Source organism: Sorghum bicolor, chromosome 6, assembly GCF_000003195.3.
Source record: "Sorghum bicolor cultivar BTx623 chromosome 6, Sorghum_bicolor_NCBIv3, whole genome shotgun sequence".
Classification (NCBI taxonomy): Eukaryota; Viridiplantae; Streptophyta; class Magnoliopsida; order Poales; family Poaceae; genus Sorghum; species Sorghum bicolor.
In genome coordinates, this window is record NC_012875.2 from 42,395,925 (window position 1) to 42,413,241 (window position 17,317).

The window sequence follows — 17,317 nt, forward strand, 5'->3', positions numbered from 1 at the left end:
CAGAGCAATCGCCGAACTTTCTGTTGTAACTGATACATGCTACTTTTGTCGAAGTGTCAGCATACCACTATCAACCTGAACACCGCTCATCTTCTGAACCTGAACACATCAACTACAAGGCACGACTGAAGCCTTTTTTTATGTAGTTGCTACTGAAGATCTGCTTTGTAGCCGTTGTTCTTGCCAGTCCGTTACACTTCACCCATATGACAATTCCATGTTTAAGAGAACTAAACATGAACCTTCTTCAGCCCTATCTTGGCTAAACTCAAACAAACTCGGCCCGAAGTCGAAGCATGACTGAGATTGACAGGCACATGCTTCTGTTGAGCAGCCACCAAGACTTAAGGTAACACAGGACCAGCACCCAACCAAAAACATATCATCCAACTGACACAAACAATGCGCACTAGTATGATACAGTAGGACCTGCATGCTGCTAAGCAAGATTGGGCGGCTAATAAAATCTTGATCAGCTACGGATCTTGACATGCCAACCGTCTCCTGCCAGCGAACCCTGTGCTTGTGCACATCAACAGGATCGTACAGATTTACTGCGATTCGGCGCCACATCGCAATAGATTTGGTTGCACTGTTCTCCTTCAGCTAATGAATGGCACATGCATGTTACCATCATTCAGAATGCTGCATCTGCAGGCTGCAGGTACAAGTGCATCTATGGTCGATGCATTGAGGCCGGGGAGCTCTGAAACATTTACACGTGAGGACGGAATGGATCTATGCAGGCTCCGTCAGACTACTGCACAAGCATTACATGAGCACTAAGAATCACAGGATAACCAATACCTCCATGCCTCACTTTACTGACAGAGCAGACTTTCAGGTGAGATGAACTGAACCAACAAAGAAACAATCCTATGACATCATTTTATATATAAGCTCGTGTGATTGCTACGTTTCACCATCCAACAAATCTGGATCCCAATCCACCAATCCTGTTTCCTAGTATCGTTGTAGCAAATAATCGATGCAATTTCAAGATCTCCACAACGAAGTGGTAAAAGAGTAACCAGCAGACCCACCAAAATCACAGTTCCTGCAAGAACATTGATTTACTGAAATGGTAATTACATAAGTGAACTCCATGTCACCATCACACATACTCTACCAATCGGGCCCGTTCCATTTCAGTGGAGGAGGCGAGCGGGATGCCTAGTACAAGCAGGAGAATTTCTTCTGATGGAGGGAGGGAAAGGGAAGGCCAATCTAGGGAGACTCGATCAATCGATCCCAACAACAAAAAGACGAAGGGAGAAAGTGAAAGGAATTGGGAATTTTGTTTGGCCATTGGCATGAAGATGAAGGGAGGAAGAAATAAGCTCCCTTTCTTGTGTCACATAACAGAGGGTGAGTACGTTTTCCCTTTTTTTCCGTTTCTCTCTTCTCCTCTCCTCCTCACTGCTGTGGTGGGCCGGCGTTTCTTGGTTGACACAGACGGGCGCCGCGCCGTCACTGCGCCGCGACGGTACGGGAGGAGGACGCGGCCGCGGCCGGCGGCGGCGCGGCGGAGGTGGTGGCCGGGGACGGAGGGGACGCCGGGTGGCTGTGGGAGCTGCTGCGGTGGAGGCGGCACTTGAAGGAGCCTGCGTGAGTGGCCGGCGCACACACGCACTTGGGCGTGGAGCCGTGGCTGTGGGCGGACGAGGCGGACGACCAGCTCCTCCGCATCGTCTTGGGCGACGCCGCCGCGCCGGTCGGCGTCGTGCTGCTGCTGTGGTGGTGGTGGTGGTGGTGGTGGTGGTGGCCGTGGAACCTGCTCTCCTCCACCACGGTGTCGACGTAGTTGGACGCCATCAGCTCCTCCTGGTTCTCTGCTCACTTTCCTGTCCCTGGATGGATAACCACCATTAGGACGACTGATTGAATCACGTACTACAACTACAAGGATCGCTAAAGAAAAGTGATTGTACGCAGAGTTTCCATAGGTGGATAAGATTTAATTAGAGGACTGAAGCCCAACACACAAGTTTTAATGATTTGAGAGCTACTTCATGCACCGAAGAAGGAACCCAGTTAGTGATCCATTTCAGCAGGTTAGCACTCTACTCCACCAGCAGAAGCAGCACACATTTGAATTTTAAAAAAATCTTAAAAAGGAGGAATGGATCCAGAACAGCGGTGTGTTTCTCTTCTCCTAGGTAGGCGTAGAACTGTAGAAGTGAAGGAATAGGAGGAGGAGCTTACCAGACGGGAGAAACTGGCTGCTGAGGCGCAGCAGAGCGGCAAACTGCGGCAGCACGGCGAGCACTCGTCGCTTTTATACAGTGGGTGGCAGTGGCACTGCCCGCGGGCAGGATCGGGCGCGGCCCGGGATTCCTCTCCACCCCGCGCCACTGGCCTCCTGGACCCACACGCACCATCGATTTCGCCCACTGGTTTTTGAAGCTACTAATCCAGCGCTAAGAGCAAAGTCAATAATAGAGGCAAGTGCTTGGCTATAAGCCAAATAATTAGAGCCAAGTTATACAATAAGTTGTCTCCTACTTGTTTCTAAAACACATTCTCTTTCTTCTTTCTTCTCACAACATTTGCTTTTTGGACCCACTAATACCTATGCATCCGTGCTCAGCTTGGTGTTTAACTAAGAGCCAAGCTATTATCTCTCTCCTCTCTTCTCTCCTCCACATCAGTATTAGTTTGGCTATAAGTCCATTATTGTACCTGCTCTGAAGCAAGGCGCCAGCCAGCGGATTAACTAGTCGTGTGGTCAGCAGCGTGGATTGTGACGACGCCGACGACGGCCGTGCCCTCGTCCCGGCTGGCCCAGCAGCGCGCCCGCCCGGGCTCCCAGCCAAGCCGCCGGCGGCGGGATTTTTACTGGCAAAGCGGTCATTTCGGCGGGTTTTGATTAGAAAAAGAGGGGCGGTTTCTTTGAGGTGGCGGGAAACGATGGGCTCTGTGGGGCGTGTGGAGCTTGGCGGGTTGCGCAGCTGGCTCGCCCGCCTGTCGCGTCGGTTGCGAGCAAACGCCAACGGGTTTGCCTGCCTCCGGCCTCGGGTTCTCGGAGGCGGGAAGCCGTTCGGCCGGCCGGGGAACCCAACAAATCTCACGCCGCAGACGGTTCTAGAACGAGTCTCCTCCTCCTCCTCTCTATCCAAATCTTTTATATATATATAGAGAGAGATAATTCTGTTTCCCAATCTATGGGCAGCGAGCGAGCGGAGACCGGAGAGGGCGCCCACGGTAGCGGACGGCGCTGGTCCAGACTCCAGACTCGTGAACGCCCGCCCCACGGCCGGCCACGGACCCCGTCCGTCCCCATCTCTTCACCTGCACGTCGTCGGCTTTCTCAATCTCGCAGCGCGCACCACGGCGTCCGCCGTCCGGTCCCTAGCTAGCCACACGTCACCAGATTCTTGGTGTGGTAGTGCCGTGCCTGCTGTGGTAGTGCCGTGGAGGATTCGATTCGATCCGGCCGGCGATTTCTTCGTCCGCGCCGCGCCAACGTACATTCTGTAGTCCTACTACTCTTTAGAGTTCCGCATCGAAAACGCACGCAGGCTCGCTCACGGTCTGTGTGTGGCGTTCGCGTCGCGTGTTAGCCGTGTTATCTCGTCCATTCGTGGTCGTGGATGCTCGACTAGTCGAACCTGTCTCCGGATCGCGGATCATCAGGAGACGGAGGATAAAATAAAACGCAGTGGAAATAGTAGTGGCCATACCTCAACAAAGGCACAAAGCCACAAGAAGAAGAAAAAAAAAAGAAGAGAGAGAAAAATCTGCTGCTACCCTACTCCAATCTCCACGGCTGACTGTACACTAAAAAAATTCTGCATATGAAAAAGACAAAACACTATGTACGCACCAATGTGCGTGCACGCACCATCAAGCATGTCATTTTACGCAGCGCGTGCATGCTGCGCCACATCGGCAGCGCGTCGGATCGGGACGATTCCTTTCTCTCTAGGTGATAGGAGTATCTTGAGAACTGAAAGCAACTATTCGGAAAAAAAAAAAACTGAAAGCAACTAGGGAGTAGGCACCACCGGCACCAGGCCACCCTTCCGACCACCGAGCAGTGTCCATTCGTTTTTAGGTGCGAGCTGTTCCCTTTAATTTGGTCCAAAGGCACCAGAGAACAAGCTAAGGTGTCAACACCTTAACCCCACCACGACCAAACCCTATCTCCTCCGCACCGGCCAGCCTGCATTATTAGCTCCTCCGGTCATTCCAGCCGGTGTACATTCCGGCCGGTCAAACACAATCGTCCATGCTCACCCATGCATGCATGTCGACATGTTTGCAGTGTGGGCATCTCTGCTCTGAATCTCGGCCTGCCGTCCCTCTCTTGCAAGCAACGCCATTGATCCCTCCTCTTCTCGGGTTAAGAGAAAAACGACGATTCAACGTACTAATCGCTTTCTCTGATGTATCGTATCGTATCGTGACAAGTGCCACCACCTTCTGATATAGATATTCGCAGGCAAGAGTCGTGTTGGAGCTCTGCTGGTTCGTTGTTCTGATGGCGATTTTACAAGATGTTTCTTCTTTGTGTAATCATCAGTTCACGCGTTTAGGCTACAAATATCGGGCTACCACACCACCACCGCTCGTCGTCAGCTTCGCAAAAGTCTCAACGACACGGACTAGAATACTGCACCGATGGCCGGAAGGAATTTGAAAGGAGGATGTGAACATCTGAGGGAATAATCTGACCAGTGCAGGGTTGCATCCAGTATAGTAACCATATCATGATCAGGACCTTTTCCTTGGGAAACGCATCGATCGTGGCAGGGAATGAACGAGAGCAATGTAGGCCGTGACCATGGGATCGGATCCATCAAATCTCTTGCGCTGTTGTGGGGCATCACCGCATCAGCATGCATAGCGAGAGCTTTGGAAGAGTATTTCTGCGAGGGAATGCTAGATGCGGTAACTTGGAAAGAATAATCTCGCAAAAAGCTAAACCGGAAAGGCAATTCATTTTGCAGTAACGAAAAGAACGCTTATCCTCCATATGGATTTAGAAATCGTTTTGGACAATGGTTAAGTCAAATATTGAGAATATAAATTATTAATAACTTTTAAATTATTAAATTTGTAAATATAAAATTATATAAATAAATTTATCTTGAAAAATATTTTTATAAAAGTATACATATATCATTTTTTATTAAATATTTTTATAAAAATAAGAGATCAAAGTTGTGTTTTAGAGACAGTGTCGCTATCCTAAACGACTTCTAATTCCTGTACGGATGAAGTATATTCAAAGCATCCCTCCATTAGGCTGTCTCCAATAGGAGACCCATTTGGGAACCCAAACCCAAAATGGGTCTCCAACACAATACCTATAGCCTCCAACAGATTACCCATACAGAAGACCCATTTTGGGTATCAAGAGAGGCATAACCCAAATTTGGGTATCCTCTCTCCTTGAGACCTATTTGCAGAGAGTGTTGTCTTTTAGGTCTTGTTGTTGGAGAAGACTAAAAATAGGTATGGAACCTTTTACCTGTAGCGCTACCCAAAGGACAAATGAGTATTGTATTTTGGGTAACAATTGTTGGAGATAGTCTTAGGTCGCCCATAGACCATCATCCATAGGGTGATATTAGTGCCACCTCAATATCATTTCTAGGGTTATTAGAGAATCTCCATTGTAGATACTCCATCCCAAATACATATTGGGTCCCACCAGTCAAGGAGTAACTATATCTTCTTTTTTTCTTTTATACTAGTCGTCTCCTCTATCTCTCCTTTCTCCACACTAATTCATTCTCCCTACTGAAAGGTCCTAGTTTAATTATTCTCCCTACTGAAAGGTCCAAGTTTAATTTTGATAATTGACTAACAATTTAGGTGACCTATGGAAGAGATGGGCATGGTTATGTTCCAAGGCTCAACTAGTGCTTTGTTGGAGCTCATTGTGTATGACACATGGCATGGTGTCATGCGCCTAGGCGGAGAATATCAAGAACATGACTTGGCTATGAAGGACCGGGTTGCTCATGTGAAGGGCAAGTTGGAGGCTCGGGTGCAACGGACTACATGGCAGTGAACCTAGAGCGAAGACTTGGTGAAGCTTCTTTCACTAGTGAATACATGTTCACCGCTCTAGCACGGTGGGTTATATACCATGTACAAGTTTGTAGAGTCTCATCAACAATGACTCCACCAAGGAAGGTCATCAAGTCCTCCATTGGACTACCTAGGTGTTGACAAACACCAAGAGTAACAAGTCTTTAATCTTCCAACTTAAAGAACCCAAGAAAGAACACCGATAACACTCAAGGCTAACCCTCAAATCTCACTTCTTGGCTTAGGTGGTTCTACAAATGTTTCGTTATCCTCTCTATAGGTGTCGGCAACAGTAAGGTGTATGAGCAGCTCCAAAATAAGCCGAGGGTAGCATTTATACATAGGGTGAAGAGGTTGCTAGTCATTGGAAAAAGCCGACATACACAATCATCCCCGGATGATCCACTGGCCTCCAAATGTCACACCAAGTCATACAGTGACACACTATTGTTTGATTCCTTCAGTGGCTAGTGCAAATATACGGAGGCCTTGTTTACTTCCAACCAAAATTCAAAAACTTTTTAAGATTCTCTATCACATTAAATTTTTAAACACATGTATGGAGTATTAAATATAAACGAAAATAAAAACTAATTGCACAGTTTGGTCGAAGTTTACGAGACGAATTTTTTGAGCCTAGTTAGTCCATAATTGGATAATAATTACCACAAACAAACGAAAATACTATAGTATCGCGAAAAAATTTCAGGAAGGAACTAAACAAGGCCCGAAATATTTCTCATCATGTGATATGTCAGTGGGGCCTTGTTTAGTTCCAAAAAACTTTGCAAAATTTTCCAGATTTTCCGTCACATCAAATCTTTAGACGCATGCATAAAGTATTAAATATAGACGAAAATAAAAACTAATTGCACAGTTTGGTCGGAATTGACAAGACGAATCTTTTAAGTCTAGTTAGTATATGATTGGATAATATTTGTCAAATACAAACGAAAGTGGTACTATTTATATTTTGCAAAATTTTTGGGAACTAAACAAGGCCCGGATCACAAGTCCCACTGGGTCATACAAAGACTTTGACCAACTAGTCATTGGACTCAGCAGCCCACTGAATGATCTGCTGAGGTCACGAAGTCCTTTGCTGGATCATATTTTGCTCGCGGTAACCATGATGAAAGCATCTAGGCCCCTATTTAATTTGTATAAAAAAAATTAAACTCTATAACTTTTATGTAATTTACACACCTTTGTTGTCACAAAAAATAAACTAAAATATGAAAAATGGCTTAATAACCATTAAGTAAGATATATATGTTCCTAAATGACATACTTCTAGCACAATCAAATTACATAAGTATAAATGTTACTCTCTCTATCCTAAATTGTAAGTCATTTCAAGAATCTTAGAGAGTCAAAACATCTCAAGTTTGACTAAAATTATAAAAAAAATACAAAATTTTGTGACATCAAATAGATATATTATGAAAATAAGTAATGAAGAATCTAATGATACTTAGTTAATATCATAAATTTTATTATACTACTATATAAATTTGATCAAATTTGAAATGATTTGACTCTTTAATATTTTAAAATAATTTACAATTTGAGACGAGGCAGTATATGCCACCATGTGTCCATGTAGACCATAGGCAAAACAGACACCGGCCAAGCCCGTCGGCAGGCAGAGCCACGACCGGCACTAGATAGTCCCTGAAGACAGGTGTAACACAAGCATAGGCTATGGACATGCGAGTACTACTTTCATCGTGCTCCAGTTCATTGTGTGCTGAGAAATGAAAAATTATTTCACCGTGTTTGGTTTGCAGGTGTGGTTCATGCACCATAGCTCAAGTGGAATGCTGCTGAACTCGAGGTCCAAATGTGACACGATCTTAGAAGAAGCGGGTCCAAATGTGGCCTCGAGGAAGAAGCAGATCTGGATGTGGCTGGTGACATGGAAGAGACATGTGAGGATGTGGCCGTCATCCATCGATCTCGAGTATGCGTTTGATGGAATCTGAGGCATGTCACCTTCCTTAGAGTATCTCCAATATTTGTCAAGATTTTTTTCACAAAACTATGGGCTTGCTAAAAAGTATTGTGAGAAATAAATGAGACAACCTTCAACAGTTTCTAATAATTCACTCCTAAAATATAAAAGATAATTTTACATAAAAAATTATATACTATTTTTAAATTATCCTAACCACTTTTATATATTCTTTTCTCTTGTACATTTACATTGGAAACTTTTTCCAACTCTTTTTCCATGTCCTTCCACCTTAGATTAGCAAACTGATACGTGCATGGAAAACAAATATATCCACGCATTTATTGATTTTTTTTCAAGTGAAAAAAGATTAGGAGGTGGGATTGGGAACTCTTAGAGATCAGTTTCTTTATTCTTGCCAAAAATTCTAGATTGGAGGCTTTATTGAGAACTCTTGGAGACACTCTTCTACCCTCCACGCGCTCGCCCTACCTTCACGCCGCTCCGCTCTTCTCCTGCCCTCTATGGCGCTCCGCTTCCCTGCACTGCTCCCTGCACTTCGCGCTGCACGCACCCCTTCCACCTGAGCGCAGTGGGCCGAGCTCCGCCTGTAGCGGCTATTGGCCGGAGCGTCCGGTAGCGGTGATGGTTAGGCGAGAGCAACCGACGGTGTTCGATGGAGTGAATTATATCCAATACGAGGTTGAGCTCACTTTTGAAGAGAGGTTCATTCAGTTATAGACGAATACCATAGAAATGAGCTTCAATTCCATCTCACAATACTGGACATCCAAACAATAGATTTGAAAACTCATTTCTAATTCCAAATTCTAGGTCTCAATATCTACATCCAAACGGAGTGTTAAGGTGCATTTGGATGCCATAAACATTTCGGTTTCTAAAGTGAATATGCATAATCCAGAGAAAATATAAAGCGTTTCCGTGGAGCTTGGAACATCTAGAACATTTCTCCTAAATAGATGTTTTACAGTACATTTCAAATAATACGTATGTTGTTAAGCCAATAAATAGGCTGACTCTAGATTCTAACTGAAAATACTCCAAATTTGACCCTACAGGTCTAGTTTATTTCAAGGAGACTGGATCAACAGCCAAATGATTTCACTAATTATTGCCACATGATTCCATTTCGGCAGAGAAACGTTTCGGACAATCTGGATCTCCACCAAACGCCACGGTGTACTTTTTTTTTTTTGATTTCCTGTTTTTGAGAAGGGAAAGAGTGTGTATTTGTTTTTGTGAGAAGGAAAAGGACTCTTTGTCTGTTCGCATAGCATCCGTTGGGCCTCATTCACGGGGAAGACACAGCCTGGCATGGAGTAGCACTCGAAGGCCTTTAATGGGCTGGAATGAGTAAAGTCGAATAAGGCCTATAAACTTCCTTATTTTGCGACCAGAGTCCACCAAAGTATTAAAATGCCCGTGCACGGGCCAACCAGATGCTGTCGTCATGCCCTTTTTTTCTTTCGTAATTTCTTTTCTCTTCTCGCACAAGCTCACCTTTGCTCTTTCTTCGATAGTTCGATTTGGCCATTTCATAGTTCCATTCCAACAAAATTCTAATATTCTTTGTTTTGTAGCACACAAAGACAATATTTTTTAAACTTTGGTTTTAGAACCCAACATGGCAACATACCAAGGCAAAGTTAGCCATCACCAGAAAATTTGGCCCTCATTTAATATTGGAGGCACATTTTTTCTATAGCACAACTGGGCAAGTTCTGCCTTACCCTCCTAATGCTAGGAACTACAAACCAAACATACCCATAGGTGACTTCTAAGAATCCAGGTTCAGAACTTCAGATTGTATTGTACTGTAGCTAGAAAAGAACCCTAAAAATCCAAAATTCAGAATTAATCTTGATCATCACTTACAAACTGCGTAATTGGGAATTTGAGAGGGATGAGGCCTGAGGGGTACCTTGTCTTGTCTAGATGTCTTGGAGCAGCCGACAGCCGGAGAACGAGCAGCGCTAGGGGCGATGCCGGTGGCCGGCGGCAGGCAGGCGATTCGTCACGATACGGAGCCAAACTGCCCATAGCCTGCCTGTCGAAGGTGAAAGGGTGCGCTAATAACACTGGATCGGAGCCTCGAAGGCAAGCTAAGGCCAAGTTTTGTCTTCTCGGCTTCTCCAGTTCATGTATGGATCATGTGGGCTAATTAAGTCAATAAGTACTCCCTCCATACCAGGAATAAATGACGTTCTGCACATCCTCTCTAGTTTCTCAAAAAATGACGTTGTAGCATGCGAACGGACGTTCTGGACCGCACTGCCCTTGCCCTTTGGTATTCTGCCTCGATCCACGAACGTCCACAACGGAAGCATGCGAACGGATGTCTCGGTCCCCGCCCCCAATTACTCCGCGTCTCGCCCGCATCAAATTGCCGCCGCGCATGCGCTCCTTCGCCGCTTGCTAACAACGTCGCCGTCCTGCAGTTCATCGCCGAAGTGACTGAACGCGACCGTGGTGAAGGAACGCGACCCCTCTGCGTCGTCCGTTGCGGTCTCGTTGCTCCCAGGGACCGATCGAGCACGGACGTCGCGATCGCGTTGCTCCTAGGGCCGCCGCGCTGATGCAGGCCGCGGAGCAGTCCGTGCTCGGCCACCTCGGCGAGACGCAGAGGGGCCGTCCCGCCGCCGTCCTACAGTCCGTCGCCGACGCTGGCGCCACCGTCGTCGAGGCCGAGCTCGGAGGCCGCCGCGTCGTCCTCGGAGACCAGAGCGACGGGGCGGCCATCCTCGGAGACCAGAGCGACGGGGCCGTCGTCCTCGGAGACCAGAGCGACAGGGCCGCCGTCCTCGGAGACCAGAGCGACGGGGCGGCCATCCAGAACGTGCAGATCGACGAGGACGTCCTCTCGGTGCTTTTGTCAATTTTTTTCAGAACGTAAAGAACATGCAGAAGTCCACAGCTAGCCTGACTCCGTCGTGGACATGGTCGTACGTGCAGAACGTGAGGGAGAGGCTGCTGCCTGACTCCGTCGTGGACATGGTGCCAGACTCCGCCGTCGAGGAGATAGTGCCGGAGTCCGTCGTGGACATGGTGCCCGATTCCGCCGTCGAGGAGATAGTGCCGGACTCCGTCGTGGACATGGTGCCCGATTCCGCCTCGAGGAGATAGTGCCCGACTCCGACGTGGACATGGTGCCCGACTCCGCCGTCGAGGAGATGGTGTCTGACTCTGTCGTGTCACTGTGTCCTCGCTGCGGCACCTTCCATGCTGGCGGTGTCTTCAGCGAAGAGTGCTACCAAGCTCTCCGCAACGCTCGCCGTTGTGCCCGCTGCGGACTTCTACACGAAGACTATGACCTACCAGCAAAGCTGTTTCATTGCCAGGAAGGGTTTGATTGTGAAATCTACATCCCTAATGTGGATGAACTAGTGTTGAGAGGTAACACAATCATTTTACCTGATCATGTTACAAAGAGGTTGCAAGAGCACGTTGACAAAATGCATGAAGCAAAGACCGCAGCAAGGTACCAGCAAGCTTCTAAACATTCATCTAACATGCATGGTACTAGCAAGCTTCTAAACATTCATCTAACATGCTTCTTCTAATTTGCAGGGAGGCTAGCAATTGCTTCGGCAAGCAGTGAAGGTTCACAAGAAATCTGCAGTGGCAGCCGGTCTTCTCTCTCTAGTCTTTCCTTTTGCAAGTGAGGAATTTTGATTTTGTTGCATCCTTTTATCTTCATGGCTTCCTTCAAAACAGTTTGGAGAGTGACAAAGATCCTATTTGCTTTTAGTGGAGAATATTCCAGGAATGCCTACAAAGCATGTGTTCAATGTAACAATGAGTAATCCATTTAGTTGTTGACGATGAAATGTAACAAGAGAACATGTGATGAATGTACCTGCTGCACGATTGGAATTAAATCTTCTTTTGTTTTTGCATTTTTCTTGTATTGAATAGCTTGAATAGCCCGAAAAAACCCCAAGTCTAGAATGTTAAAATCTGGAGAATTGGGTGGTTGACATATAAGCCGAATGTCGAACCCATCTTGTTTAGCAACCTCACAAAACTGAGGATCATCAACTTTTAAATGAGAAGGTGCATTATCTTGCTGTATGAAAATAGGCTTGTCCACATCCTCTCTTGGCCACTTGGCTCGAATTGCCGGCAACACTTTATTCACCATGAAATCTCTTATCACATCTCTTGTAATTGATTGAATTGGCTTGACTACTAGAGCTCCACGTAGGCGATTGCCACTATCTCTAATAGCTCTTTCATAAGTGACAAGTGGAAAGCAACCTATTTTTCCATCAAACACACATTCTCCATCTCTAAATCTTAGCCGAGCAACCACACACAAAAACATGATCCTAGGAATATAATTTTTGTTTTTGCAAGTGCGATGTGGTTCATCTTCCTCGGGTAGCAAGTAGTATTTCTCAGATTTTTGACTAAGGTAGAACCACTTCTCATCAATAAACACAAAGTCAAAAAAATCCTTAAACTTTGGGTCATCAAGCAAACCTTGCTCAATCATGTCAATGCACCACTTCAACCTAGTCTTTTTGTTAGCATCAGTGAGGTAGGGTTTGATGCTACTAGAGTGCCGCCTAAGCATTCCCTTCTTCAAATATCTTTGTATCCTAGATTTGCTAATCCCAAGTCTACTAGAAACATCTTCTATGGTCATTCGTTGCTTGAGAGGAATGTTGCGCAATTGTTCTAAGTCAAGAGGAATCAACTTACGACCACATCTACCCCTCTTTCTACTAGCAACCTCCACCGGAATATTATTAGCAAGTTGGGTTTTACCTCTCTTCCATAAGCGCTGAACCGATCTAACTTTCAATCCAAATTGATTAGCAACTATTGTTGTATCTTTCTTGCCAAGTTTGCCATTCTTGCTTCTAGCCAACAATGCTTGGTACACTTGTTTTCGGACTTCTTCGGTCATCTGAATCTTTTGACGGTTTACTTGAATGGGAGCCGCAACATTTTCTAGCAACAAGGAAAAAACAATCACGACATCTTCCAAATATAGGAAATAAAAAACATTTAGGACTGCATGCTACTCCACGCCATGTTCTAAATATAGGAAATAAAAAACATTTGGGACTGCATGCTACTCCACGCCATGATCTAAATATAGGGAAAAATATGCTTACCATGAATGTTTCCTTGTAAGAAGTTGAGATCCACCGCACCATACTCATCTAATGGCAAGTTCAAGTCAAAACCTGTGCAAAAAAGGGGAAAAATAAGAACCGATGGAGGATGAATAAAAAAAGCAAACAAGAAAATACTGTCATCTTCTTACCAATATTGCCATCTTCTTGTAAGCCAACGTTTAGATCAAATCCCAAGTCATTGTTCCCTAATGGCAAGTTTAAATCAAATGCAGCCATAGCAAGAAAATAGAAGTAGAAAAGGAAAGAGTGGATGACGTTTGGAACACTGGAAGAGAAAGGAGTACTCTGTTGCATGTTAAATAGAGCCTGCTCTGGTAGACGGACAGACGCTCGCCTGCAAATCGCGAGGGTTCGAACCCCTGCCCTCGCCCATGCGTGCCTTGAAATCAGCCCAGTAACCAATAGAGAAGAGAATCTTTCATGTCTAGGGAACACCTTCGGTTCCATTTAATAAGGGCAAAACCGGAAGATTAGCCCCTAATTAATGACTCCTTGGTAAGCACAATCATGTCCTAAACGTCATCTAATCCTGGTATGGAGGGAGTAGATGGACTAATTAAGTACTCCCTCCGTCCCTGAAAGAATCAATTCCTAGGATCCGTGCCAGTCAAACTTTTTAAAGTTTGACTAACTTTATAGAAAAGAGTAACAACATCTATAATATAAAATACACATTATATGAAAATATATTTTATGATGAATCTAATAATACTAATTTGATACTATAAATCTTAGCATTTTTTTCTAGAAATTTGGTTAAAGTTTAAAAAGTTTGACTTAGGACAACTCTAGAAATTGATTCTTTCAGGGACGGAGGGAGTAGATGGGTTGGACTGTTGTTTGCTGGGTTGGACTCCAAAGTACAGAATGCTGCTGCTGCCTGCCGCTAGGTGCACAGGGGTCTAACCAAATTTTTAGTGGGGTCTTGCCGGTGAAATTTTGATCGCTATAATTGTTTGCGGCAAAATCGTCGGTGTCGTCGGACCCTGATGACTTAACGTGGCATCGCCACTGGTGCGGTCTTCTTCTTCTCTGGTGACTTATCCTTTTTTCTTCAGTGATAGCTAACTCCGATGAACTCAATGTCAGAGGTTTCGGGGGGGGGGGGGGGAGGGGGGGGGGAGGGACCTCCCGGCTATAGAGGAGATGGCAAATGAGGCCTCTGAGCTAGTAGTGGTGGTGGACGAGAAGGCGACAAGGTAAGGTAGCGGGGTGTTGCTCACTAGGAGATGGGAGAAGCTAGAGGAGGAGCTTGGACTGGATAGGTTGTAGATGGCGGTGACAAAGGTGAAGATGGTGGAGGCAGAGTTGCTCTTATGAGAGGTTGAAAACAGAATAGATTAGTAGTTGTGGGGATGCCACAAAGGCGGTCCTATTGTTACCGAAGCTAGGCCCAAAGGAGCATGAGGACGGAGGCAGGAGGTTAGAGATAAAGTTATCCCCTTGAAAGGGATGCGATGGCTAGATCCAAGTCGATGCTCCATTGTTTGGAACAAAATTTGCTAGATTAATTCCAGCTAAATTTGTCAACATATGACTAGTGAGACCGTAAATTATTTTGGTCACTTTTTGGAATTTCTCGGCTAGAGACCAAAGAAAAGACGTCCGATCGACCTTTGCGTATAGTGCATCAACCCTTTATTTACTTTATTTATTTCCACCAACATTCATGTATATCCTCCAGTTTACACGCGCGCGCGCGCACACACTCAAGGCCACGCCACAACTACATACGCCAACACAGAAACATGCATGTATAGTATACTACTAGTACTAGTCTACAGCCTGCGCCGTGCTGTGCAGGGGACAACTTCATCCCTCTGCTGCTTACGCGAGGAGCCCCCTGGCGATGCGGCCGTCGGCGCCCTGCGGGAAGAAGCCGCCGTGCTGGGCGGGGTTACCGGTGCCGTACACGATGCCGAGGATCTCCTCTGGCGTGCGGTCGTAGGCGAGCGAGAGGTGGTCGCCGGCGATGACGTTCCCCACGGTGAGGCCCTCGGGCCCCAGCTCGGGCGCCACCACCAGGCCCTCGTCCTTGACGCCCCTCCTCCCCAGCGTGTTCCGGAGGTCCGAGATGTGCGCCGTCACCTCCGCCACCCCGACCCCGTAGCTCGACACCCGCGCCGTCCCGTGCTCGTACAGCAGCGTCCGGATCACCGCGTCCTGCGCCGACTCCACCGCCAGCAGCCCCGCCAGCAGCTGCATGCATGCGCAGAACATGACTGGTGTACGCATGGCGCATGCACATGCCGTGCCGTGCGATGGCAACTAAGCTAGGTGACGAGTAGAGTGTTCATGCGATAGATGCACGCGCGCATACCTTTCTGGCCTGAGGTGTGAGGAGCCTGGGGTTGGCGCCGACGTAGCCGGTGAGGCCGACGTAGGGGATGATGTAGGAGGCGATGAGGAAGTTGACGCTGTTCTCGTAGGGGTTGAAGGGCGGGTCCAGCGTCGCGTTCAGCGCCTGCTCGATGATCTTGCCGAAGTTGGCCGCGCTGATGTCCAGCAACGGCCGCGGGAAGCCCCTCACCGTCTGCTTGATCGCCCTGCAGCACATACACATACAGACGGACGCCGGTCACATTTCGGTTCTCCGCCGGCTGTTACTGTTCTCAGGTGTTCCGATGATGATTTATTTCATACCTGAGGTGCCCGACTTCTTGGTAGCAGAACTGGCTGGCGACGTCGCGGATGAGCGGGGTGAGGGAGGCGGACTGGCCGCCGATGGAGGGCGGCCCGCCGCCGGTGAGGTTGGCGTCGATGGCGTCGAGGCCGTAGCCCAGAGCGGACCAGCAGAATAACTCCGTCTCCAGGTACTCGAGGTTCAGCGGGAACTCCAGCAGGTCCACGTCCGACTGCGGCAGCAGCGACCCCGGGGCGCCGAAGAACCCGCGGTACGGCGGCCGCGCCCACTCCTTGTCCATGTCCTGCGCCTGCGCGCGCGCCAAGGCGCCGCACAGGCAAACCACCACCGTGGCGACCACCACGGCGACGGACGACGATGACGCCGGCGCAATACCCATTGCCGGCGGGCGGCTAGCTAGCTACGAGACACACACTCGATCGCTCACGAGCTAGCTAGTAGCTTGATTTGGCAACGCACACGTCAGTCAGGATAACGTAGCGATGATCGGTGCCTCAGCTGCACGTTTGACTTGTGCGTGTGCGTGCAGTTAATTGCTTTGCTCCGGGGACGGGAGTGATCGGTGCAAGCATTTATAGGCGGCGAGCTCAGGGGAGGGCGGCGGCGCCGTGAGAGTGGCCGATGACGCCAATGACGGGGACGGGTAGCCGTGGCGCGCCAAGGTCGTGGCGCGCGGAGGACTACGTGTAGTGTTGTTTAAACGCGATAGTCGGTTTGTTTTTTTGTTTGATGAGTTTGGAAGCAAGATTTGGTGATATTTTTTTTGCGGGTTCACAGTTGTGAGATATAAAGATGGTGGGTCGATTGGAAGGAAGCAAGATATATGCAAATGAGGAGAACGGAGCAAGTTAAGCATGCGTCGTGCGCTCAAAAAGAAGGGTAGGAAGAGTGTAGAGAAACAAAGTATGATCTACTCCTACTTGCAGGAAAAAGAAAACAGCATTCTCCAAATGTTAGTAAAGCAGCAAAAAGGCAAATCATAAGGATATACATACCTCTCCTGAATAAAATGAAAAGCGGACTCAACTAGTAGATGTGAAAGCTGAAACAACGTATACAAGCGACCGCTAGCTATCATTACCTTTTGAATGGATGTGAGCCTCATGCCGTCATGCCCAACGGAAATCCTATACAACTGTAGCGTATAGCAATGATATATCCCCATTTCTATTTTATAATCTCAAATGAAAAAAGATTAATTAGAAAATTTTAAATCTCATCAACCACTAGAATTTTATACTCCATCCGAGATTATAGTCTGAAAATTTCAGTAAACTGAATATCAAAATGTGTTAATTTAGAACAAAATGAGACACTAAAAAACTTCAAATCAAAAGCTTATCAATAGAAAACATGTAGATTAGATAAGCCACTACAATTTTGATATTAACCATGTGAACATCCAAAATTGTTCAAGAATCCTAAATTTTGAATTTCAAAATCTGAGAACCAAAAAAGGTATTTAAGACTCTAAACAACTTTTAAATAAAAAATAATTCAACTACAATG

General features: G+C 46.8%; 3 protein-coding genes and 1 long non-coding RNA gene across 4 annotated transcripts; 1 reads left to right on the forward strand and 3 right to left on the reverse strand.

Moving 5' to 3' along the window:
* Window positions 1,049–2,310, reverse strand: LOC8075246 (transcription factor Sox-1). The gene is made up of 2 exons (XM_002447715.2): window positions 2,206–2,310; window positions 1,049–1,850 (listed from the first exon to the last, which is right to left on the reverse strand). Exon 2 carries the CDS (start codon window positions 1,813–1,815, stop codon window positions 1,471–1,473), a length of 345 nt encoding a protein of 114 aa, XP_002447760.1. The 5' UTR covers window positions 1,816–1,850; window positions 2,206–2,310; the 3' UTR covers window positions 1,049–1,470.
* On the forward strand, window positions 11,331–11,895 carry LOC8075247. The gene is made up of 2 exons (XR_002453755.1): window positions 11,331–11,495; window positions 11,585–11,895. It is a non-coding gene; the product is annotated as an uncharacterized LOC8075247 (long non-coding RNA).
* LOC110436082 lies at window positions 11,810–13,403 on the reverse strand. Its single transcript, XM_021462223.1, has 3 exons — window positions 13,293–13,403; window positions 13,141–13,212; window positions 11,810–12,973 (listed from the first exon to the last, which is right to left on the reverse strand). The coding sequence occupies exons 1-3, from the start codon at window positions 13,378–13,380 to the stop codon at window positions 11,826–11,828; spliced, it is 1,308 nt and encodes a 435-aa protein (XP_021317898.1). The 5' UTR covers window positions 13,381–13,403; the 3' UTR covers window positions 11,810–11,825.
* Window positions 14,786–16,368, reverse strand: LOC8072067 (desiccation-related protein PCC13-62). The gene is made up of 3 exons (XM_002447716.2): window positions 15,808–16,368; window positions 15,485–15,710; window positions 14,786–15,363 (listed from the first exon to the last, which is right to left on the reverse strand). The coding sequence occupies exons 1-3, from the start codon at window positions 16,185–16,187 to the stop codon at window positions 14,992–14,994; spliced, it is 978 nt and encodes a 325-aa protein (XP_002447761.1). The 5' UTR covers window positions 16,188–16,368; the 3' UTR covers window positions 14,786–14,991.

What these genes read in the sequence shown, in the direction of transcription:
- LOC110436082 (XM_021462223.1), bottom strand. Translation starts at nt 13,380, where the DNA reads ATGGCTGCATTTGATTTAAACTTGCCATTAGGGAACAATGACTTGGGA. An exon ending in ACAAGAAGATGGCAATATTG is followed by an intron (nt 13,213 to 13,292) that starts GTAAGAAGATGA and finishes TTTTTTGCACAG; the next exon opens with GTTTTGACTTGAACTTGCCA. An exon ending in CTTACAAGGAAACATTCATG is followed by an intron (nt 12,974 to 13,140) that starts GTAAGCATATTT and finishes CCTTGTTGCTAG; the next exon opens with AAAATGTTGCGGCTCCCATT.
- LOC8072067 (XM_002447716.2), bottom strand. Translation starts at nt 16,187, where the DNA reads ATGGGTATTGCGCCGGCGTCATCGTCGTCCGTCGCCGTGGTGGTCGCC. An exon ending in CAAGAAGTCGGGCACCTCAG is followed by an intron (nt 15,711 to 15,807) that starts GTATGAAATAAA and finishes TATGTGCTGCAG; the next exon opens with GGCGATCAAGCAGACGGTGA. An exon ending in TCACACCTCAGGCCAGAAAG is followed by an intron (nt 15,364 to 15,484) that starts GTATGCGCGCGT and finishes GCATGCATGCAG; the next exon opens with CTGCTGGCGGGGCTGCTGGC.
- LOC8075246 (XM_002447715.2), bottom strand. Translation starts at nt 1,815, where the DNA reads ATGGCGTCCAACTACGTCGACACCGTGGTGGAGGAGAGCAGGTTCCAC.